The 24,528-nt window shown below is 35.6% G+C and overlaps 1 protein-coding gene across 3 annotated transcripts in view; it reads right to left on the reverse strand.

The window, feature by feature from the left end:
* Positions 1 to 105: 105 nt before the first annotated feature.
* The window catches only part of ADAM9 (ADAM metallopeptidase domain 9), a 99,846-nt gene continuing 75,423 nt past the window's right edge, over positions 106 to 24,528 (reverse strand). The window contains exons 17-22 of one of the 3 annotated variants that reach the window (XM_008146147.3): positions 21,305 to 21,385; positions 20,943 to 21,048; positions 10,601 to 10,742; positions 9,011 to 9,098; positions 3,667 to 3,734; positions 106 to 1,418 (exon numbers count right to left, since the gene is read on the reverse strand). In XM_008146147.3, the coding sequence (XP_008144369.2) occupies positions 1,325 to 1,418; positions 3,667 to 3,734; positions 9,011 to 9,098; positions 10,601 to 10,742; positions 20,943 to 21,048; positions 21,305 to 21,385 (579 nt within the window). In that variant the 3' untranslated portion in view covers positions 106 to 1,324. Of the gene's footprint in view, positions 1,419 to 3,666; positions 3,735 to 9,010; positions 9,099 to 10,600; positions 10,743 to 20,942; positions 21,049 to 21,304; positions 21,386 to 24,528 lie in introns of those variants that run through there. The other 2 variants (XM_054720033.1, XM_054720034.1) reach the window with 2 other exon arrangements.

The following is a 24,528-nucleotide window of genomic DNA, read 5'->3' on the forward strand; positions in this document are numbered from 1 at the left end:
ACAAACAGAATTTCAAGTAAGTTATTTATTGTAAATGTTATATTTGCATATGTATATATACACAAACCAAATTTTCTTTGAAAAACTAATGAAATTCAGTTAATAAACCTATTATTAAACTTTATTATGAAAGATTATGTAAAATTTTTAAGTGCTTAAAATTTTACCATCCGTAACATTTTTTCCATAGTAAAAATTCATTTTTAACGGTTGTGATAACTCATAGACACCACGTAACATTTTTGCACTTAGCTAAGAAAACCTTTCTTCCTTTCTCTAGCCTAATTCCTTTGAAAATATTAGTGTCAAGAGATACATGTTCCAGCACACTTTAGTAAATGTAAACATTCTAAATTATATTAAAAGCAAGCTTTGAAGTTTCAGATTTTACATTTAAAGTGCTCATGAAATTATCAAGTGGTTTTATAACAGCTCGATTGATTAAACATACAATTGTTCCTGCTTTATACAGCCATGAATCAACAGCATTTGTCTGGTTAGTTCTATTAAATACTTCGTACCTTAAGGTTTATACTTTATTAAAATAATGCTATTGTAAAAGGATGTCATGTTTTAACATGATTCACAATAGAATTCTATTAAATTAATTTTTCTAATATTCATTATCCATAGATAGATCCATAGACTCTGTTATCCACAGAATCCATAGATTCACTTATCTATAGAATGATCATAAAAATGGAAGATGACTGTGTGTGAATACACACATATATACCTTTAGTGTATTTTGTACTTAAAAATATTATGGACCTTAATTGTGGGATTTGTGCATTCTTTCGAAGACAAAAATAAACTTTTATTCAAGAATCTAGCATATGATGATTATTAGTCTATGCAAGATGAAAAATATTATATATTATTGGCAGTAAATTAATCAGTTTTCACAGGTATTAGATTATCACACCTTCAACCTGAAACTACATTAATGATAACTAAGATCAAAATTCATAATTACATTTAAGCATATAATGACAAAACTTAACCAATACAGTTAATTTGAGGATTATTACAGTAACATGTTCAAAATAACAATCCATGTAAGACACATTAATTTCACAGATGACTGAATACAACTTATTCAGTGATAGAAATGAAAATGTTATAAATTCCCTGACTTCGTTGAACTTCTTATATTTCTCAATTCCCATTATTCAATTTCTGTTTTTCTGTGTTAACAAAGTTTGTTTTGCGGTGTTTTATTTTCATTCATAGTTGCAGCAGGAGGAAAGGATTTTCAAGAAAATATCAGGAAAAAAAAACTATTAGCTTCCCTGAAGATATCAGCAAAAGAAAAGTAAAACAATCAAGTGAGGGAACTATATAAAGGAGGTGCAGGAGCAGGACGAACAGGAATTAAATTTCCCTGAGATGATACTTTTGGTTGGGGTGGAGGTGGCCTGTGATAAGAAAAAACAGTTAATCATGTGTTTAGGTGGAATAAAATGATAATTCATTTCAAACCCAACATAACACCATCCTTAACATTATTAACCATTCTTCAGGTTACGTTTTATTCTGAGATTATTATTAATCTGATATGCCATGGGTAAAGGTCTTCAAACATGGCCTAAAATGAATGCTTACATTAAATTAATGCTATTCTATAATCAACAATGTTGTGTGGAGTTTCTGGTTTATGTTTGAAAAAGAATAGTGCAGCCCTGGCCTCAAGGGTTCAGTTGGTTGGGCATCGTCCCATGCACCAAAGGGTTGCTGGTTCGATTCCCAGTCAGGGCATATGCCCAGATTGCAGGCTCGATCCCCAGTGGGAGACCGAAAGGAGGCAGCAAATCGATGTCTCTCTCATATCAATGTTTCTCTCTCTCTCTCTCCCTCTCCCTTCCTCTATCTCTAAAAATCAATAAAAATAAATAAATAAAAAGAAAAGCACATGAAATTCAAAAGACAAATAGTAAAAACCAATGAGGAAACTGTGATTAAGCAAGCATCCCTTGTGCTGTTAGGATTTAAGGGCAGGAAATTATGTAAATATAAATCTTACATATATGCACATCACTGAAATTCCAGCTCTCTCAAACATAATATCCACTCTAAGAATTAAACTGGCTATAACTTCTATACCAGTCCTTCTCAATCCTCATACTTTAACCTTTGGATACCTTTTCCTTAACCACTTTGATCAATTGTAGTTTACCACTAATCCAATAACACACAACATTACCTGGTGATTATCTGTCTCACAAGGTTTATATATTCTTCCCTTAATGCTCAATTGGATTTCAACACACTCATATTGTATTGAATTGCCCCAGTGTTGCAATTCAACTATAATTTGAAGGACTTTTGGGGGTGTGAGTGGTGGGGTGCATTTTATGTGATGCAAAATATCCTATATAATAAAGAGGGAATATGCTAATTGACTGCCATGCCCTCAAAGATGGCAGCACCCACAGCCACAAGATGGCAGCGCCCATTCCCCTCAGCACCGCGGGGCGGCAGGCATGCGGCAAGGCCTGCATCCAGAGTCCCCCAGTCCCTTCAACCCCCCAGCTACCCAGGGCCAGCCTGAGGTGCAGGCAAGCCTCAGATGGCAGCTGCCCAGCTGCCCAGGGCTGGCCTGAGGCACAGGCAAACCTCGGATGGCAGCTACCCAGCTGCCCAGGGTCACCTGAGGCTCAGGTAACCAGGGCCGGCCGAGGCTTGCACTGCTGGCAGTGGCAGCAGCAGAGGTGTGATGGGGGCATCGCCTTCCCCTGATCACCGGGTTGCCTCCCACCCCTGAGGGCTCCTGAACTGTGAGAGGGGGCAGGCTGGGCCTCTAGTAGTTAATTCTCCTTTGTGCTGATTTTAAGCCAATCTATTGAGTCTTTTTTTTTTTTAAGTTTCTAGTTCTGTGCTTAAATTCTCAATTTTGACTATTAATTCCATGGCATAATCATCACAATTATATTAAAATCCACGTCTGATATCTATTAACTGGATACCGTCCAAATCTTATTCTAAGGTTGATTGCTTTTCTTGGTTTTAGTCACATTTTCCTTTTCTTATATGTCTGGCTTTTTCTTGGGGGAGGAGAGGCAAATATTTAAAAAAACCCGTAGGAATAAGTTGAGAATCTAGTTCACTATTACCCCTGTGTTGCAAAACAAAGCCTGGGATGTTTGCCGGGGTATCTCCTCTTTGGCAGGGCTCCAATTTCTGTCCCAATAAGCTCTCCGCGTTTGTTGAAAGCTTTCCTCAGCTTCCTAACCTCTTAGTTCTCACTTTATAGACACACACATCTACAACAGAAAAATGGCCCCCAAAGCTGGGATCATCACCAGACTATGTTCCTCTCCTGGACCTTAGCCCCACAATTCCTCATTTCCTTGGAAGTTCTCTGGTGCCTAATCCAACCACCTGGTTTCCATTCCCAACGGCCCTTCTTTCTGAACCATATGGACACCTCTGGTCCTCTCACCAAAGGCTGCAGCCGCCGTTTACTGTCTTGCTGAAGCTTCTTTAAAATTTCATTTGACACTGCACTAATATGAAAACACTTAAATACAATTCTTAAATTAATGAACTATCTATACTGTCCGCAATAAATACCTGTCCTAAATCAAATTAAAATAGAAGGAAAAATATTAGCCATTATTTCTGAATGTCATTCTGGTCAAGTAATCAAACAAATTCATTTCAAACCTTGATGGGAACTGCTGAGGCTGCTTCGCTGCATATGTTGGTACAGGAAATCTGTTTTCATATACATTCTACAAGAGAAAAAAGTTATTACCCCAATGCACTCAGAAATATATTTTCTATTCAGTTATTTTCCATATAAAAGTAACCAATATATTTTAAATCAATGAATAGGCAACTTACTTATAATGCTGACATTTAAAAATATTTTACTTATTCAAAATCTTTACCAATGAATATGGAATATTTAATTATTTTAAGGCTATATATTTTTAAGTTTAATATTACTAAAGTATTATAATTAACTACATTATTTAAAACATAACACATTTCCTATGTCAATATATTTTAAATAAAATCTTCCAAAAAATATATTGCCAAATCTATACAGTACCTAAATAGTACTACAAATACCACTAATCTGCTTTTGGAATTCCTTATATTCTTCCTTGACAAGGTGGTTGAAAGAAAGTTTTACAACAAAGTGAGACACTATAACACAGCCTTAAATAAGAGAGTAAAGTAAGAAAATTTTTCACATATCACATTACATTAGAAAAAGTCAGGGAAGATTGGGTGAAATTGCTAAATCACTGTGAAGTGTTCTTTACTAAGATAGTCTCCATTATCTACTAGAGCTCTATTAGTGGCAGAATATGCACAGTGATGAAGAAGAGCTTAGACATTCTATGGCTCCTGCTATGGAACAGATGTTCTGCTATTTTTTTGCCCATGGAGTGATTTGTTTATACTATGAAAACAGAGAAGAGATGCAAAAACAAATTGTCTCCATCCTCATCCATCAAGCCTAGGTACAGCATTTTAAAGGGATAGTTAAAGTCTACTTCTTGGAATTTACATATACTTTTATATGTGTGTAAAAATCAATGTGCATAACACATCTTTTTTTATGGTAAAAAGATTTGAAACCACCTGTTTTTAAATGCATGGTAAATCCATAAGATGGGATGCTATGACACTAAAAAGAATGGGGTACATACTCATCACTCAATGGGACAACCCATCAAGCACCATGAACAATCACAGTAACATAGTATCACAAAAACAAAATAACAAATCTCCAGAAACCAAACTCAAAAGTGATGAAAGACTGGTATCTAAATGACAGAGAATTCTAAATACCTGTTATGAAGCAACTCGATGAGACAGCAAAAAATTCAGAAAGGCAGTTCAATGAGCTCAGAAATAAAATTAATGAACAAAAGAAGTGCTTTACCAAAGAGATTTAAACTCTAAACAAGAACCAAAAAGAAATCTAGAGCTAAAGAACTCAATTAATGAGATGAGGGATGCATTAGAAAGCATTGGAAATAATTCAGATGGAAGAGTAGAGAGAACTAAGATCTTTTTAAAATGAAAATATTCTGTGAGAATTATCGGACTCTATTAGGAAGGGCAACATAAGATAATGGGTATCCCAGAAGGAGAAGAGAGAGCCTATTTAAAGAAATAATAAATGAGAACTTCCTAAAGTTGGGGAATGAACTGAACATAAAAGTACAAGAAACTAACAGAACAATTATCTCAATGCAAACAAACAAAAAACACCTTCTCTAAGACACTTTATATTCAAAGAGTCAAATGCCAATGATAAAGGAGGAATTACAAAGACAGCGAGGGAGGAAAAAGATAGTAACCTACAAAGGAACCCTCATCAGGCTATCATCAGATTTCTCAGCGAAAACGGACCAGGAGAGAGGAAATAACATATTCAAAATAATTAAAGACAAAAAATATCAGTGAAGAGTACTCTATCATCCAACCAGGTTAACATTCAGCGATGAAGGAGAATCAAAGGCTTTCCCAGACACACAAAAGCTGAGAGAGTTCACCACCATAAGAACTGCATTACAAGAAATGTTGAAAGCAACTCTTTTACCTGAAATACAATATAAAAGCACACAAAGCTTAAAGATGACAAATAGAATCAGAAAATGGAAACTCTATTTGTAAGCAGGGTATTAAACATTTATTTATAGTAGCATAAAAGTTAAAGGGGGGAGCACTTAAAATGAATGTAGCTAATTCAAGTTGGTAGCAAACATGCTCATAAAAAAAATATTCTGCGACACAAAAACCTAAAAGGGGAGGAGAAAAGGGGCCCAACTTGTATAGGCAAATGAAGATAAGAAACTATCAGAAAAAAGGACTATTTTATCTATAAGACATTTTACACAAACCTCATGATAACAACAACAAAAAATCTTGAGCTGAGACATGAAAAGATATAAGGTCAATATATTAAAATAAAAGCTAATATTAATGTTTTTTAAAAATAGGTGAGAGATTATTGTCTTTCTTAATCTCATACATAAGGTCTCTACCAACAGCTGAAAATGTAAAAATAGCTATCAGGGATTGCTTTAAGGACCTCTAAATATCAACAAGAAAGATTTCACAGGAAAAACATGGAGAAATTTTTAAATATGCCAGAAAAACTGAAAGCTTCCCCCACTAAGATCAGGAATAATATAAGGATGCTGATTTTACCACTGCTATGCAACATAGTGCTGGAAGTTCTAGCCAAAACAATTGGACAAAATAATGAATAAATAAATAAATGGTATTCAAATAGGAAAAAGGAAGTACAACTACTTCTATTTCCAACTACTTCATAATATGATCCTATATATAAGTAGAATATTTCAAAGAAACCACAAGAAAGCTACTAGAACTAATAAATTAATTCAGCAGTGATGCAAAATATATAATAAACATGAAAAAATCAATTTTGTTTCTATAACCAGCAATGAACAATCTGAAAAGAAAATTAAAATTAAGAAAGCAAATCCATTTACAATAGCATCCAAAAAATAAAATAAGTAGGGATAAACTTAACCAAGAAGGTCAAAGACTTGTACATTGAAAATTTACAACCCATTGATGAAAAAATTAAACAAGACCTAAATTAATGGACAACTAGCATTCATGGTTTCAAGACTCAGTATTGTCAAGATCTGTCAACTCAAAGTGATCAACAGATTCAACGCAATCCCTATCAAAGTTCCAATAGCCTTTTTTCCAGAAATGGAAAAGTAGATTCTCAAATTTATAGGAGAAGGAGAGACAGGAGTTACTGATTCATGGGTACAGAATTTCTCTTTGGGGTAATGAAAAAGTCTTACAAAAAAGACAGTGATAATAACTGCACGACATTGTGAATGTAAATGCCACTAAATCGTACACTTAAAATGATTATAATGGCAAATTTTATAGCATATGTATTTTACCACAATAAAAAAAATATGTCAAGGTTGAGAAAGAACATATATGTAATTTCTAACTTGTATATGTAGGGACTGTGTGATTATGCTGTATATGTAGTGATATCAAAAAATCTTGAATATATATATAATTAAGGAAGAAAAGGGCATAATAATCTTTGTTTATTTTTTATTAGGGAAAAAGGAGTAGTATAGGAAGACTCCATATATATAAAACATGAGGAAGGATATCTAATCAATTCATTCCACATAAATTGGAAATACTTTAAAAGTCTGACAATACCAAGTGTTGACAAAGATGTAGGTTGGCAGGAATGCTCATACACCACTGACAATTCAATCATCCCATGGTATATTTGGCAATTTCCAGTAAATATTCACATATCTTTCAACCCAGCAATTTAATTCTTATATGATCCTAGATCAGTGATCTCTAATAGAATTTTCTGCAATGATGAAAATGTGCTCTATCTGTGCTCTCCAATACAGTAGTCAGTGGTCACAAGTGATCTATCGAGCATTTAAAATGTGAAATGAGGAATGAAATTCTTAATTTTATTTCATTTAAAATAAAATTTAAATAACCAATACTATTAGACAGTGCAGTCTCAGAACTCACATACATACATAAGAAGACATATATATAGATTGATCATCTCAGCCATAATCTGGTAATTGGAAATTATTACCTACTAATTTAGTAATGGGAAAATGGATTTTAAAATTGTGTGATAACAGGAAAATTGATTTTGAAATTGTGTGGTACTTACAAAATGTAATATAAACATTGAAAATGAATAAACAGAGGCTACATATTGATAGGGATAAATAAAAAAGCAATGCTAAAGGGAAAATAAATTGTAGATAAATGTGTAAAACATCAAACAAAACATTATACCAAGTTTTAAAATATATAAAGTAAAATCATATTCTCATGTGGGATATAAAACTGATAGCAACAAACGAGCAAATAAGAAAAATAAACAAAAACTCATAGACTCAGACAACAGTATGGTGGTTACCAGACAGAAGGGGGTAGGAGGGTAAAAAAGGGTCAAGGGGATCAAATATATGGTAATGGAAAAAGATTTGATTTGAATGGTGGTCATACAATGCCAATATACAGATGATGTATCAGAACTGTACACTTGAAACCTATGTAATTTTATTAACCAATGTCCCCCTCAATAAATGTAATTTTAAAATAAATTTAAAAATAGAGAAAAGAATTACAAAGTAATATTACATACTAGAGGCCCGGTGCACAAATTCGTGCATGGGTAGGGTCTGGCCGGCCTGCCTGATCAGAGCTGATCAGGCCAGGCCAGCCTGGGGGAGGGGCCAAGGGCGGTTGGCCAGCTGGCCCCACCCCCTGATTGAACTCCTGGTCGAACTCCCGGTCAAGGAGACAATTTGCATATTAGCCTTTTATTATATAGGCGGTCTTAGGATTATATGCTGATGAGAAAAATTATGTCATTATCCCAATACTTCCTAATACATTCAGAGGAGGAGTGATTACTGGTCCCACTGCTGAGACAATTAAGTGTATTCCAGTTCAATACCAGGTCTTTGGTAACATGCCTACAGAAGCCAGGCATTGAAAACAGAAAGAGAGCAGACATAGAAATAAATAGGGATAGCATGGGACCCATATCATTTTCCAGTCTAGGTTTCAAAGCAAGGCACTCTTATGATCTAGATGTCTTCCCTCTCCTCTGAGCCAGGGATCCTACTGGTATTTCTTTAACTAACCCAGAGACCACCTATAGATCACATTCTTAAATTCTTAAGAATTATTTCTAAATCTATGTGACAATTCTTTTTAACTTTTAAAAATGTTAAACCAGCCCAGCTGGTGTGGCTGACCCATGAATCAGGAGGTAACGGTTCAATTACAGGTCAGGGCACATTTCCGGGTTGCAGGTTCCATCCCCAGAGAGGGGGAGGGTGTAGGAGGCAGCCAATGGGTCTCTCATCATTGATGTTCTGTTTCTATCTCCCTCTTCCTTCCTCTCCCTAAAGTCAATAAAAACATATTTTTCAACAAATGTGAAACCATAATAATAGTGAAGAAATACAACTTTTCATTTTAAACTTACAGGTCCTCTGGGGGGAGTCACTGGAGAAACATGACGAGGAACACTCACTGGTTGTCTAGAAACTTTTCCTTGATTTTTGCCATCTGATCTGAAAGACAGAATTACTTTTAAGTTAAATGAAGATTAAAATATTTCTACATGACGTATTACACATAGCTTGCATATTCCCAAAAACAGAATAATGATGTTGTAGAGGTGATTATGATGATCATGATGACAGATAAATTTGTCCCATTTTTAACAGCTTTTACACATTTTTAATCCTTACAGTACTAAAAAGTTTTATTAACCTGTTTCATAATGAAATGAAATTCTAAGAAATTATAAAGTTTTGGTCAATGAGACTAAACTTTGACTTTTCTCCTCAATTCTTCCTAAAATCAGAAGAGTAAAAGCATACTCTTAAGCTACAAAATTTAAAGTAGTCACTCTAAGAACTAGGAAGTTCAGGAAGAGCAAATGATAAGCTGAAAAATATATCAGTTGAGTTTCAGACATGCTGAGGCAAAAGCAAATCAGCTAGAAAGAGATGTATGGGAGAGAGCTAAAATTTCGGAGATGCAGACTGGGGAATTACATGATTTGGTCAGTCTGAAGTATGTAAAAAAGAAAAAGAACGGATAGAAAGATATATCTGTTGTAGACTATGTTAAAAATTAAAGCTCACATCAGGATACTCTTAAGAAAATACTCTGTGTAAGAAAAATAGAGCAATGAAGTAAAGGTAAGCAATCAAGGAGGATATGTATTTTTTGAAATCATTAACATAATAAAACTTAATTACTAAATAATTACACAGTGCCAGTTAATGTGCTATGGGTTTTACTTGTTAATACTTTCTCATTTAATCTTCACATCAACTTTAAGAGATAGGTATTATTATTATTATTGTTATTTTAGAAGAAGTAAAATAAGAGTTTTACTATTCAAAGAGTTTTATTATTCCAGTTCACGATTCTAACAAATGACAAACTGGAACTTAAATTTAGAGCTGATTACAAGGTCCATGCTTATCTATGCTACATTCTATTGCCAACATATAAATGATAGTGAGAGATAGTAGTACAAGTGTTAAACACAGAAATTAGACATGTTAGTTGTCTGAATTATGACAACACTTTCTTCCACAAAACTTATTTCTCAAAAGCTTATAATTTGCAAATCCTCTTCCCCAAACTGTGATTTGAAAAGTTCTTCCTCTGTGAGAACTGATCCTTAAAACAGACATGGAAGGAAAATTTCAACATTTACACTTTTAAATCTTTATTGCATATTTTAATCTCTAATTAAGAAGTTCAAATCAGAAACTATAGCCCCAAATTCTATTTATCCCACAATCAGACATTAATCTCAAGCAAAATGAATTCTAAGGGCCATTTTCAGTACTATACAAGCTGGTTACCAAAATACTTTCCTCTTATCATTTTAAGAGGTAGCTGAACCATCACTATCCTTCTACCCCTGCTAATCATGTCCAAAGAATAGAGAGATAATTTAGAACCCTATTTTTAAACCAGCCTCTATAATATGACTATCATTATAATTACATAAATTATATTATGTGAATTTAAAAGGAAAAAATCTAAGTACTCATATGTTTGTGATCTCTTCTTTCTGAAGCAGCTTTGCCGTAGTTGATTTCTCTTGAAGAAGACAAAAGCAGCAAACACAATAAGGGGAACAACTAAGAAGAAGAATACTAGAAGTCCATCCCTCAGTGCAGTATTCTTTTCTAGAAAGAAGAATTTTATATTAATGATCATTAAATTAGAAATTAACTCATATTAACTAGAACATAGTAGGTGATTATAAATGTTTTACATTAATTTTCAGATTGGTCAAAAGTTAAACTGATATAAATTATATACACAGAGAAGTCTGCTCATACTTCATCCCTGCCCACTTCTTTTTGCCTTCCCCAGAAGAAGCATTTATTACTTCCTTATATTATCTCACATTATTTCTTCATGCAAATATAAGCAAGAATAAAGTATGTTATTGTTGTCAACCTTTTCTTACATAAAAGGTAGCATACCATAAACACTACTTAGCACATTGTTTTTTTTTCACTCATCTATATATCTTCCGAAACCATACATTGAGGACCATCTCATCTTCTGTACAGCTTTACAAAATTACATTGTAAGGATGTCCTATAGTTTAATGAACCAGTATCCAACTGATACTTTCATTTTTCTAATCTTTTGTTATTTAAAAATGCTATAAAATGCTATAATGAATAACCCTAAAATAATGCTATTATTATAATGAGTAATAACAATGTGTGCTGGCATCCCTATAGAATAATTTCCCAAAAGTAGAACTACATATCAGAGAGTAAATGCATTCATTTTTTTTAAGACACTGTCAAATTGACCACCATAATGGTAGTTACAATTTACCACACCAGCCAGCAATATATAAGATTTCATCACAGCCTCACCCACAGGTTCAAACTTGTGCATGTTAGCCAACCTAGTAGGTGAAAAATTATACCTTATATCATTTTAATTTGCATTTCTTTTTTTTTTTTTACACTATGAGTTAAGTAACTTTTCATTCTTAAGGAAATGTAATTTTTTTCTGCTCAGTCCTTTAACTATTCTACTGGACAATGGGTTTTTTCCTTCTCAATTTCTAAAAGCTCTTTATATATTAGGGATATTAGCTTTGCCTGTGTATGAGCTGGAAGCATTCTCCTCAATTTGCCATTAGTCTTATGATACAAGGCTTCTCTCCAAGCTTAAGTTTATTATTCTTGGGTAGTTGAATTTATCAACCTTATTTTTTTATGGCTTTTGGATTTTATCTAATTATACTTCTAAAAATTCACTAACATTAACTTTATCTGTTCCATGGTCTTGAGGGAAAGGCTATAGTAAATATGAACAGGAATGATACACTGTAAAATTTTTCCTCACAATTGTAAGTTTTTAAAAGTACCAGCAATTTCTGTTATAAGTTGTATGACATTACATGAAACAACATTCAACCCAATTAAAAATATAGAAAGATTAAAGCAAGCTTGATTATATCATTTCATACCTACTAATCAGTAGACAAAATTTTGATTAAAGCATCCAACATTGGTAAGGTTATGTTGAAATTGGTACCTTCATACTGTTGGTAGCATTATATCAATTCATTTGGAATTTTTATCAAGAACTATAAAAAAAATTATACCCTTCAACCAAGTAATCTCATTTCTAGCAATTTATCCTCCCACTGGAAAATATGCATAAGTATTAAGATACTAGAGGCCCGGTGCACAAAATTCATGCATGGGGGGGGGGGTGTCCCTCAGCCCAGCCTGCACCCTCTCCAATCTGGGACTGCTGGCTCCCAACTGCTCGCCAACCTGCCGTTCTGATTGCCCCTAATCACTTCTGCCTACCAGCCTGATCACTCCCTAACCACTCCCCTGACAGCCTGATTGATGCCTAACTGCTACCCTGCCAACCTGATTGACCCTAACTGCCCTCCCCTGCAGGCCCAGTCGCCCCCAACTTCCCTCCTCTGCTGTCCTGGTCATCCCTAACTGCCCTCCCCTGCAGGCTTGATCGCCCCCAACTGCCCTCCCTTGCAGACCTAGTCCATCCCAACTGCCCTCCCCTGCTGGCCATCTTGTGTCCACATGGGGTCAGTTATCTTTGACCACATGGGGGCAGCCATCTTGGGTGTTGGAGTGACGGTCAATTTGCATATTATTCTTTTATTAGATAGGAGGATTAGATAGGATAGAAGCCTGGTGCATGGGTGGGGGCTGACTGGTTTGCCCTGAAGGGTGTCCCGGATCAGGGTGGGGGGTTCCCTTGGGGCATGGGGCGGCCTGGGTGAGGGGCCTGTGGTGGTTTGCAGGCCGGCCACGCCCCCCGGCGACCCAAGCGGAGGCCCTGGTATCTGGGATTTATTTATCTTCTATAATTGAAACTTTGTAGCCTTAAGCGGAGCCCAAGGCAGGCCAGGGCTGCGGAAACTTGGCTTCCTCCATCTCCAGGGGCAACTCAAGCCTCCTGCTCTCTCCAGCTCCATAGCTGCCACCATTTTTGTTGGGATTTATTTATCTTCTATAATTGAAACTTTGTAGCCTTGAGTGGAAGCCTGGGCCAGCCAGGGTGTGTGGAAAACTTGGCTTCCTCCATTGCCGGGGAAACCCAAGCCTCCTGCTCACTCTGCGGCCGCAGCCATTTTGGTTGGGTTAATTTGCATACTCACTCCTGATTGGATGGTGGGCATGGCTTCTGGGTGTAGCAGACTGGTGGTTAATTTGCATATTACTCTTTTATTAGATGAGATACACTACACTGTTATCAGTGCATATTAAAAACTTAGAAACAATTTTATTAACCAATGTCACCCCAATAAATTAATTTAAAAATAAATAAATATGGCAGAATTTAAATTTTAAAAAACTTAGAAGCAACCTAAATGTCTAATAATTACAAAACAGCTAAGTCAAGTTATGGCACATCCATTCGCTGTAATGCTACAAAGCCATTAGTCCTGACTTCTACTTCTAGTCAAGGTGGAGTAACAGGGACCAGATTTATCCTGCCAGCTATAACAACCACAAAAGCAGGCAAAATATATAAAGCAAACACTTCAAGACACTGAACACCAGGCAATGAAGAACAATGATACCTGAGATAGAAAATGAGTAAGGTGGACTTTACAAAATTGTCCCAGTTTGCTGCCTACTGAAAGTTAACAGATCATGATGAGGAGTGAGGAAACCCAAGTAAAGTTCAGTGGTCTCCTTGAGTTGAGGAGCTGGAGCTGGTTGTCCCCAAAGCAGCTAGAGTTCATTTGGCAAAGAACCAGAAGGAGGGAGCTGCACAGACAGAACTTGAGAGCTCTGCAAAGGGTTCCTCTACCATCATTTGAATACTGATCTACCTATGCACAGAAGGAAACCACCTGAAGCCAGAGAAAAAATGACCTGTAAGAATCAGTGAGAACATATCCCACAACTCACACAGGACTGGGAAAAGTGCCTGTTCCTACCATTTCTGGTGGAAAACTCCATAATTACTATGGCATTGAGTAGAATAGACAAAAGAGGTTTGGTCTCAGAAATAGGGCAAATTAGCTACTCTGGCCCTCCCTAAAGAGCTTAAAAGCAAAACCAAAAAGGATCAAACTATAAATTATGTTCAAGTAACATAAGCACACTAGAATAAAGTTCATCAATATAAATCCAAAAATATCTAGTATCCAAAAAAGGCAAAATTCACAATATCTGGCGTCCAGTAAAAAATGACTAGGCATGCAAAGAAGCAGGAAAATATGATCCAAAATTAGGGGAAAAAACCATCAAAACTAACCAACTACAGATGATAGAATTAATTTAAACTATATAAAAGATTATACCCTTTAAATTTAAAAGAACATTAGAAGTTAGGACTATATTCCATATGATTAAGAAGCTAAAGATTGAACATGCTTTGTAAAGACATAAAATATACAAAAAAAAAAGGAACAGGTAGAACTTACAGAGATTTTTAAAAAATGCAATGTTTAAGATAAAAATTACACTGCATGTAATTAATGGCAGACCAGATACCACAGAAGAAGAGTGAACTTGAAAAATAAAAATGCAAACTATCCATAATTAAAGAAGGAATAAGCAATAAAATAATCAAGGCAAATAAATGAGATGTAAAAGAACTTCAAGTTATCAAATATACATGTACTTAGAGTCCCTGAAGAAGAGGAAATAGGAAAATAGAAAAAAAGTTGCTCAACATCACTCATCATCAAAGATATACAAATCAATACTGCAATGAATTACCACCTCACACCTATCAGGATGGCTATCATCAATAAATCAACAAACAATTATTGCTAAGATGTGGAGAAAAGAGAACCCTTGTGCACTGTTAGTGAGAATGCAGATTGGTACAACCACTATGGAAAACACTGTGGAGGCTTCTAAAAAACAAAAAATGGAATTGCCTTATGATACACTTCTGGAAACACATCCAAAGAAACCTGAAACACTAATTCAACAGAATATATGCACGCCATGTTCACATTATTTATAATAGCCAAGATATAGAAGCAACCCAGGTGCCCATCAATAAATGAATGGATAAGAAAGCTGTCGTACATATACACAGTGGAATATTACCTGGCCATTAAAAAGAATGAAGTCTTACCTTTTATGACAACATGGATGAACCCAGAGGGTATTATGCTAAGTGAAATAAGTCAGAGAAAGACAAATACCATATGATTTCACTTATATGTGGAATCTAAAGAATAAAATAAACAAACAAAATAGAAATAGACTCATAGATACAGTGAACAAACTGACAGTTGTCAGAGGGGAAGTAGGGTTGGAACTAGGTGAAAAAAGTGAAGGGATTCAGAAGTAAAAATTGATAGTTACAGAATAGTCAGAGAAATGTACATTACAGCATAGGGAATATAGTCAATGATATCATACACACACATACTTGAAACATCAAGGGGACCACTCTGTCATGTACATGATTTTCTAGCCACTATGCTGTACATCTGAAACTAATACAGGATAATAATGAATGTAAATTGTAATGGAAAAAAATAAAAAGATTCTGGGATTTAGAAGGGTCAGGCCAAAAAAACTTCTTTACTGAAGGTCCAATAATGTCTAAATGTACTACATATGACATATCTGTGCATATAATTCAATGAAGCACCTAGTTATCATTTAAAAAATTTTAAGACAAAATGGCCAAAATTTGAAGAAACTTATGAAGGCACAAATCAAACAAGTTTAACAAATTCCAAGCATGCCAAGGCACATTATAATCAAATTATAAAAATTATAATCACATTATAAAAATCAGAGATGAAGAGAAAATCTGAGAGGGTAAAAACACACATTACAAACAGAAGACACAAAAAAAGATGATGGGAAAAACAATGTAAGCTGGAAGACAATGTAGGAACATCCTTGAAGAAGTAAAATGGTGATAAAACTTCACCCGAGAATATTTTACCCAATTATTATTCGAGGCAAAATACTTTTTCAGATATACAAGAGCTAAAATATTTGTCACGGGTAGACCTGCATTATAAGAAATATGAAAAGAAGTACCACAAGCAGAAATCAAATGATAGCAGATAGAAATGTGACTTTACAAACACACAAAAATGAAGAGTACAGAAATGGTAATTATGTGAGAAAATATAAAGACTTTTTCTATTAAATATCTTCAAAAGATAATCAACTATTTAAAGCAAAAATAGTAACAGTGTATTGTAGGATTCATAGTGTATACGGAAGTGTATCATCAATACCACAAAAGGCAGAGGGAGATAAATGGAAATATACTAAAGTGGTACAATATCACATGAAAAGAATCTTTGATAGATAAATATCAATATGATAGTTCTAAACCCAAAGATATAATCTAATTAAATATATTCAGATGAACTCACTCAAAAGGCAGAGATTGGCAAACTAGAAAAAAGAGCAAGACCCAACCATATGCAGCCTACAAGAAATCTGCTTGAAATATAAAGACACAAATATAGGGTGTCCCCCAAAAAATATATACACACACTGTGCATAATTATAAAGACAGTGTTTATTAAAATACATTTCATTTTCAAAATTGAGCTATCAGCTGTTATGGTATGTATACATTTTGGGGGGACACCCTACAGATTAAAAGCAAAAGGATGAGAATATATTTCCCATGCTGACTAACCAAAATAAATCTGGAGTAACTATATTAATATTTAATTTCATAACAGAATATTAACAGGTATAAAGAGGGCTATTTCTTAATAATATAGGGGGCAACATATAAAATGGACAGAATAATCCTAAATGCTTATGTAACTAATAAGAGAGCTTCACAATACATAAAGCAAAAACTAATAGAACTGCCAGGAAAAATAGACAGATTTGCTGTTATAGCCAACAACTTCAATATTCCTCTCTCAATAATTGACAGAACAAGTATATAGAAATCAGTAAGTATATAAAAGACTTAAACATCTATCAATTAACAGGAACTAATTGATGTCCTTGGAGAGAAACCAAGATGGCGGCATAGGTAAACACCTAAACTGCTGCCTCGCACAACAATTTCAAAACTACAACTGAAAGACAAAACGAACATCATCCAGAACCACAGGAAAGCTGGCTGAGTGGAAATTCTACAACTAGAAGGAAAGAGGAAAGCACACGGAGAATCAGAGGAGCTGCAAAAGGCTGAGGTACGGACACACACGCGGGCGGCAGAGTGCCTGGCTGACTTTCTCTAGCAGGAAGGAGACAAAAGCTCCCAACTGCGCTGAACCCTAGTTCCGACTGCGCTGAACCCTAGTTCCGACTGCACTGAACCCCAGTTTGGGCGAGACCCTGGGGACACAGGCTTATACGGGGGGAATCTGGATTGTCAGGCAAAAACTCAGGGGAGCCATGAAAGGCAGAGGTCTGGAGGCACACGCATGCGAGTGTGCGAAGAGAGGACTGCCAGCACAGAAGTTCTACCAGCGTAGACACAGCTGATCCTCACAGCCTATTTGCCTGGAGGTCAATTCCTCCCAGTGATACCAACAACAATCAAGACTTAACTACAACAAGGCTATACACACAGTCCACAAAGGGGTGCACCAAGAGTGTCCATCTCAGGTAACTGGGGAGGCTGACCCACTGGGCCATATAGGACACCTAGCACACAAAGCTACCCTACCAACTCAGGGAAGCAGTGAAAATGTGGAGACAAAGAAACAGATCACAAACGAAAGAAATGGAGGAAAACAAACGATTGAATATAGAGTTCAAAACCACGGTTATAAGGTTTTTCAAGAATTTCCTAGAAAAGGCCAATAAATTTAGCAAGACCCTCGAGGATATAAAAAAAGGGCCAACTAGAAATTAAACATACACTGACTGAAATAAAAAATATTATACAGAGACCAAGCAGCAGACTAGAGGAAAGCAAGAATCAAGTCAAAGATTTGAAATACAAAGAAGCAATAAACACTCAACCGGAAAAGCAAAAAGAAAAAAGAACCCAAAAAGTTGAAGATAGTGTAAGAAGCCTTTGGGACAACTTCAAGCGTACCAACATCAGAATTATGGGGGTGCCAGAAGAAGAGAGAAAGCAAGATACTGAAAACCTATTTGAAGAAATAATGACTGAAAACTTCCCCCACCTGGTGAAAGAAATAGACTTACAAGTTCAGGAAGCACACAGAACCCCAAACAAAAGGAATCCAAAGAGGATCACACCAAGACACATCATAATTAAAATGCCAAGAGCAAAAGACAAAGAGAGAATATCAAAAGCAGCAGGAGAAAAACAGTTAATTACCTACAAGGGAGCACCCATACGATTGTCAGCAGATTTCTCAACAGAAACTATGCAGGCCAGACAGGAGTGGCAAGAAATATTCAAAGTGATGAATAGCAAGAACCTACAACCAAGATTACTCTACCCAGCAAAGTTACCATTCAGAATTGAAGGGCAGATAAAGAGCTTCAAAGATAAGAAAAAGCTAAAGGAGTTCATCAACACCAAACCAGTATTATATGAAATGCTGAAAGGTATTCTTTAAGAAGAGGAAGAAAAAGGTAAAGATAAAAAATATGAACAACAAATACATATTTATCAACAAGTGAATCTAAAAATCAAGTGAATTAAAAATCTGATGAACAGAATAAACTGGTGAATATAATAGAATCAAGGGCATAGAAAGGGAGTGGACTGACAATTCTCGGGAGGAAAGGGGTATGGGGGGTGCAGGAAGAGACTGGACAAAAATCGTACACCTATGGATGAGGACAGAGGGGGGGAGGTAAGGGTAGAGGGTGGGGTGGAGGGGAGATATGGGGGGAAAAAAGAGGAACAATTGTAATAATCTGAACAATAAAGATTTATTAAATTTTTAAAAAAGGAACTAATTACTTATAAAACACTCCACATAATTATAGCAGAATACAAATTATTTTCAAGTGTATACAAAACTTAATTACTAAGGTAAACCACCTTCTGGGCCATAAAACAAGTGTCAAAAAAATAAAAGAATTCAAATCAAACAAAGTATGCTCTCAGAAGATAGTGGAACAAATGAGAGATCAATAACCCTAAAATTTCTGGAAAATCCCACAGATATTATAAAACAAAGTAACACAATTCTAAATTATTCATGAGTCAAATAAATAAAAAGTATATCAGAAGTTATTTTGAGCTGAATGAAAATAAAAGCACAACATATCAAAATTTGTGGGGAACAAAAAAGCAGTTCTTAAAGGAAAACTGATAGCACTACAATGCATTCACTAAGAAAAGGGAAAAAGGGTCTCAAATCAATTACCTGAATGATCTTCTAATAAACTAGGAAAAAAAGAAAGCCAAAGTAAACAGAACAGGAGAAAATACTTACAAAGTAAAAAAAAATATATTTACAATTCTACATACAAAGGACTTGTATGCAGAATAAAGAACTCTCAAAACTCAGGAAGACAAACAACCTAACTAACGAGACAATCTGAATAGACACGTCACCAAAGATGACATGTGGATGGCAAATAAGCACATGAGATGATGATCAACATCATTAGTAATCAGAGAAGTACAAATTAAAATCACAGTGAAATACCACTGCATTCCTACCAGTATTGCTAAAATTACAAAAACTGATCACACCAAGTGTTGGAGAGGATGTGGAGAAATTAGAACCCTCATATACAGCTGGAGAGGGTGTACAATGGTACAGCCAATTTGGGAAACAGTTTGGCAGTTTCTAAAAATGCTAAATATAAACCTACTCTATGAGCCAGCCATTCCACCTAGTATTTACCCAGGAGAGAGAAAGCATATCTTCTCAGTAGGAAGATAGTGGTGTCAAGGAGCTCATTCATAGTCTATAAGGGAATAAAAATAAGTAGTATATAAGTAATTACTGTAGTATGTGATAGTGCTTATAGTAACAGGAGAATAGGAAGGGCATGTTAATTCAGATTTAGGCAGTCAGGGAAAACTTCCAAGGGGAAATAAGGTATAAACTGAAATCTGAGTAGCAATTAGCCAAGTTCCAACAATCCTACATAATAAAAGACTAATATGCAAATCAACCAAATGGCAGAACAACCAGTCGCTATGACACGCACTGACCACCAGGAGGCAGACGCTCAATGCAGGAGCTGCCCCCTGGTGGTCAGTGCACTCCCACAGGGGGAGTGCTGCTCAGCCAGTAGCCAGGCTCACAGCTGGCAAGCACAGCTGCTGTGGTGAGAGCCTCTCCCGCCTCTGCAGCAGCGCTAAGGATATCTCCGATTGACAGCTTAGGCCCACTCCCTAAGGGCTCCTGGACTGCTAAGGGCTCCGCATGACCATGACACTTCCTCCTCCAGACTGAGGGGACCCCTCTCTCCCTCCCACCCCGCCTCAAGTGCATGAATCTCATGCACTGGGCCTCTAGTGTAAATATAATATGGTATGAAAGCCCAGAGGTAAAAGAGAGTAATAGTTTATTAGAGGAAATAAAAGAAGTTACAAAGTCTTAAGCATAGTGAAATGAGGTTGGAAAAGTGAAGCTAAGAAAAATCATGCAGGGCATTTAAGCCATGTTAAGGATTTTTGTACTTCATTCTAATAGCAATGCGGAAGCACTGAATTTCAAGCAAGACACTGGCATAATCAAAACTGAATTCTTGAAGGAAAACACTGAAATCTGTAGTGTGGAATGTGGATTAGGAAGCAAGATGGGAAACAGGGAGCCTAGTTAAGAGGCCATTATGTAAGACCAGGCAAGAAATTAAAGGAAATTAATAGGGATGAAAGAAATGGAAACATGTGTGAAAAATTTAGGAGGCAGAACCAACAAACGTATAAGTGATGTGAGAAGTGTGGGAGAGGTATAAGGATGCCCAATATCTGACATGGGCCACTGGGAGATCACACTAATTTTCTTCTATATTACTTGCCATTGTATGTAGGTCCACTGTCCACACTTCCTCCGTATCCTTTAGTCTCACAATTTGGGGGAGCCCAGCCATTTTCACAGTGACAATTCTTATTGCTATTACACACCTTCAAAACAAACAAAACACTACTTTGTTAATTGTGAATGTTGTTCTAAATCATGAACTCTAGAATGGAAACCAAGAGAATGAACTAAATTCATGCAAATTCATAGACACTCTTTAAAAATAAAAAAATGTATCAGGTATATAAATTCCCCAGTCTAAAAATTTAAAAATCTTGGGAAGTCTCACATAACCCTTACTGGGATTCCTCATTAAACAGCATTACTTCCATGAACAAGTCAAAAGAGAACATGACTCACCCCATGTCCATGACACTTCTTCTGAATGTCACAGTCATAATTCAGAACAGAAGCATTTACACATTGGAAATTTCTACAGATCTGGGAGGGAAAAAATGAAGTAATAAGTAAAGAAAAAATGAACACTTTAATAAAACTAGCCAGGAAAAAAAGACCTGGGCATAGATAATTTCATTGTTTAGGAACTCTTTCAAACTTTTAAGGAATAGTTATTCCTAAATTATGTATTTGCAAATGGAGAAAAGTAAGTAAAATTAACTAACTGACATATAACTAATTGAACAGAAAGGGCAAAGATGATACAAAGGCCAAAAATAATGATAAAACTATAATATATCCTTCCATACTAAAATAGATGTGAAAATCCTAAGTTAAATATTCAGATAAAGAAAACTACAGAATTTCTCATTTTTTATTTCAGGTCATTAAGTTTGGACCCAAAGATGAACTATCTGGGACCACAAAAAATAAGTTTAATAGTTCTCCTCTTCCACTTTTTTTTTCACTCTTAATGTTTAGCCTCTCTCCTAAATACAAATGTTGAGTCAATATATCAAGAATATATGTCTGAAGTAACACCAAACTGAAAGCCTGCTCACAGTGCCAGAATCTAGTCTTTAGCAGAGGCCAGAGAGGATAGGATTCAACCCATCCTATTTTACTGCTGTACACAATGTTTGGTGCTTGGTTCTATCAGTGTGTCAGCATAGGTACACATACCAAGCATTTCCTATCCTTCTTGTACATAAATGTTGTTAACATATTATGACAATACAACAAAATGCAAAGTTAAAGGGCCTAATGATATATCTATACATGTTAGTACTAACCTGGAGTTTAAATCAATATTTTTCCAACAACAACAACAACAAAAAAGCATGTAGGGGTTTGAAAGCAACAATGTTATATCTTACATGGGAGAAATCAGTAGATACTATTTTTATTCTGATGTTGGTGGGGGAAATATATTAATGTGGAAAAAAGATAAGTAACTGCCACACTGAACTCACACACATACACACACACACACACACACACACACACACACACACACCACAAACATACAATTTTTGCAATCCAGGAAGAGAATAAGATAAGGTAGGAAATGTCTTTTAAAACATTTTAAAACAGAATTAAGTAAGATCATATAAATAGGATGAAACATTAACAAATTCAACTGTGCCAATAAAAGCCAAAGCCCAACCAAATTATAAAAATACAAAATGAAAACAGAATGTTTATATTATATTGGGATACAAAAAAAACTTTTCTAATCATGACATGAAACCAAGACAAAACTGATAGTTGAAAGTTTCTTTATGGCAGAGATAAATGAGAAACTGTAAAAAATATTTGCGACATAAGTGACAATTAACATTCTTTATATATGAGAAACCCTTAAAAACAATAAAAAATGACAACCCAACAAATAAAGAAAAAATATGTGAATATGGACTTAACACAAAAAGAATACATAGAGCTAATAAAAATGTAAAAAGATGTCCACGAAGAAAAATGCAAAATAAAATAAGGAGGCTGTGGGAACCACACCAGGTCCCTGGATAGTCAAGGCCAATGGGAGAAGAGAGGCCTTGTTATTAATACACCAGAGAATGGCCAAATGCCACTCTGGCATGAGCCTAATCAAGATGTCCAAGGACTCTGAGCCTGGGAATGCTAATCAAGCCAAGATATATGAGCAGGTGCAAGGACACACGGTACACTCTGCCCTTCTGTAGCCAATATGATTGATGTAACTATTGGCACGAAGCCTTCTTTGTCTAAATAGTGTAAAAGTAGGTTACTGACCAGCTGGTCGGATGGAGTGAGAAGTCTGTGAGAGAGAGCAGCAGTGCAGAAGAAGAGAGCTCAGAGAAGCAGAGGCGATAGGCACAGAGAAGTAGCTCCTATGTGTGCAGGAGAGGCTGGGAGCTCAGATACCGCTTCTAGTATGCCAGCCAGTGACCGGCTGCCTGCCTGTAGTTTGCTGTGAGGACTGTTCTTATCTGATGGCTATGTGGCCACTGGCTTCTGCAATAAAGACTCATTCTTATATATCCACAACCGATCATGGCTTCTCCATTTGCCCCACCGCCGAGAATTGACCTGTGTCTCTGACACTTGGTAAAAGAGGAACTTGGACTAAGTTCCCAAAAGTTGTACAGTGGGCAGGGTCCAAGCAGGAACCAGCCCTGGCGTAGTCAAATGGGAGAATTTAGAAGAATACATGGACTGAAAGTCACCCAGAACAACTCAGACCAGCAGAGCTCTGCAGGGCTCTGGCTGTGCTCTGACAGAGGCTTTTTGTCACCTAGTTAGGATGTTAAAAATTAAAGAGATTAGAAACACACAATGTTAGCAAGAGTGTGAGAAAAAAATAAGACACCCTTATATACAACTAGTGGAATGGAAGTTACCACCTTACTGAAAGGTAAATTGGCAGTGCCTATAAGATTTTAAATGCGTATCTCTTAATTTACGTAAAATATCGACTAGAAATCTATCCTACAGAAGTACTCACAAAAGTAGGTAAGAGTAAATATAGATGAGTGTTCGATGCTACTAAAAAATAAACTAGATGACAAAATAAGAATGTGAAACATCTGAATATGTAATTATCAAACACTATATGTTATAAGCAAGAATATACGTACTATCTTCAAATGCACATTTATCAAAAATGAACATACAGGGTCAAGTCATTAAACCTGGATATTTCATTCCCAGAAATGAGCAAAAATATTAAACCTAGCACCAAACCTGAAACATGCCCAATTTCCAAAGCAAACAGTCATATTCGTAGTCAGTAAATCTTTTTTGCCTTCTCTTACATCACAAAAGAAAATGGCATAAGAAGTGGTGCATATATACAATGGAATACTACTCAGCCTTAAGAAAAGATGAAATACTGCCAATTGCAACAACATAAATGGACCTTGAGAATATAAGCAAAATAAGTCATAAAAAGTTAAGAAACATGATTTCATTCATATATGGTATATAAAACTGAAAGCAACAAATGAATAAAGTTTTTAAAAATTCATAAAAACAGACAAGAGTATGGTAGTTACCAGAGGGAAGGGTGAGTTAGTAAAAGCTAAAAGGCGTCAAATACATGGTGACAGAAGATGATTTGACTTTGGGTGATAGACACAATATGCAATATACAGGTCATGTATCATAGAAATGCACACTTGAAACCTATATAATCTCATGAACCAACT

The sequence above is a fragment of the Eptesicus fuscus genome, chromosome 8 (assembly GCF_027574615.1).
Source record: "Eptesicus fuscus isolate TK198812 chromosome 8, DD_ASM_mEF_20220401, whole genome shotgun sequence".
NCBI lineage: Eukaryota > Metazoa > Chordata > Mammalia > Chiroptera > Vespertilionidae > Eptesicus > Eptesicus fuscus.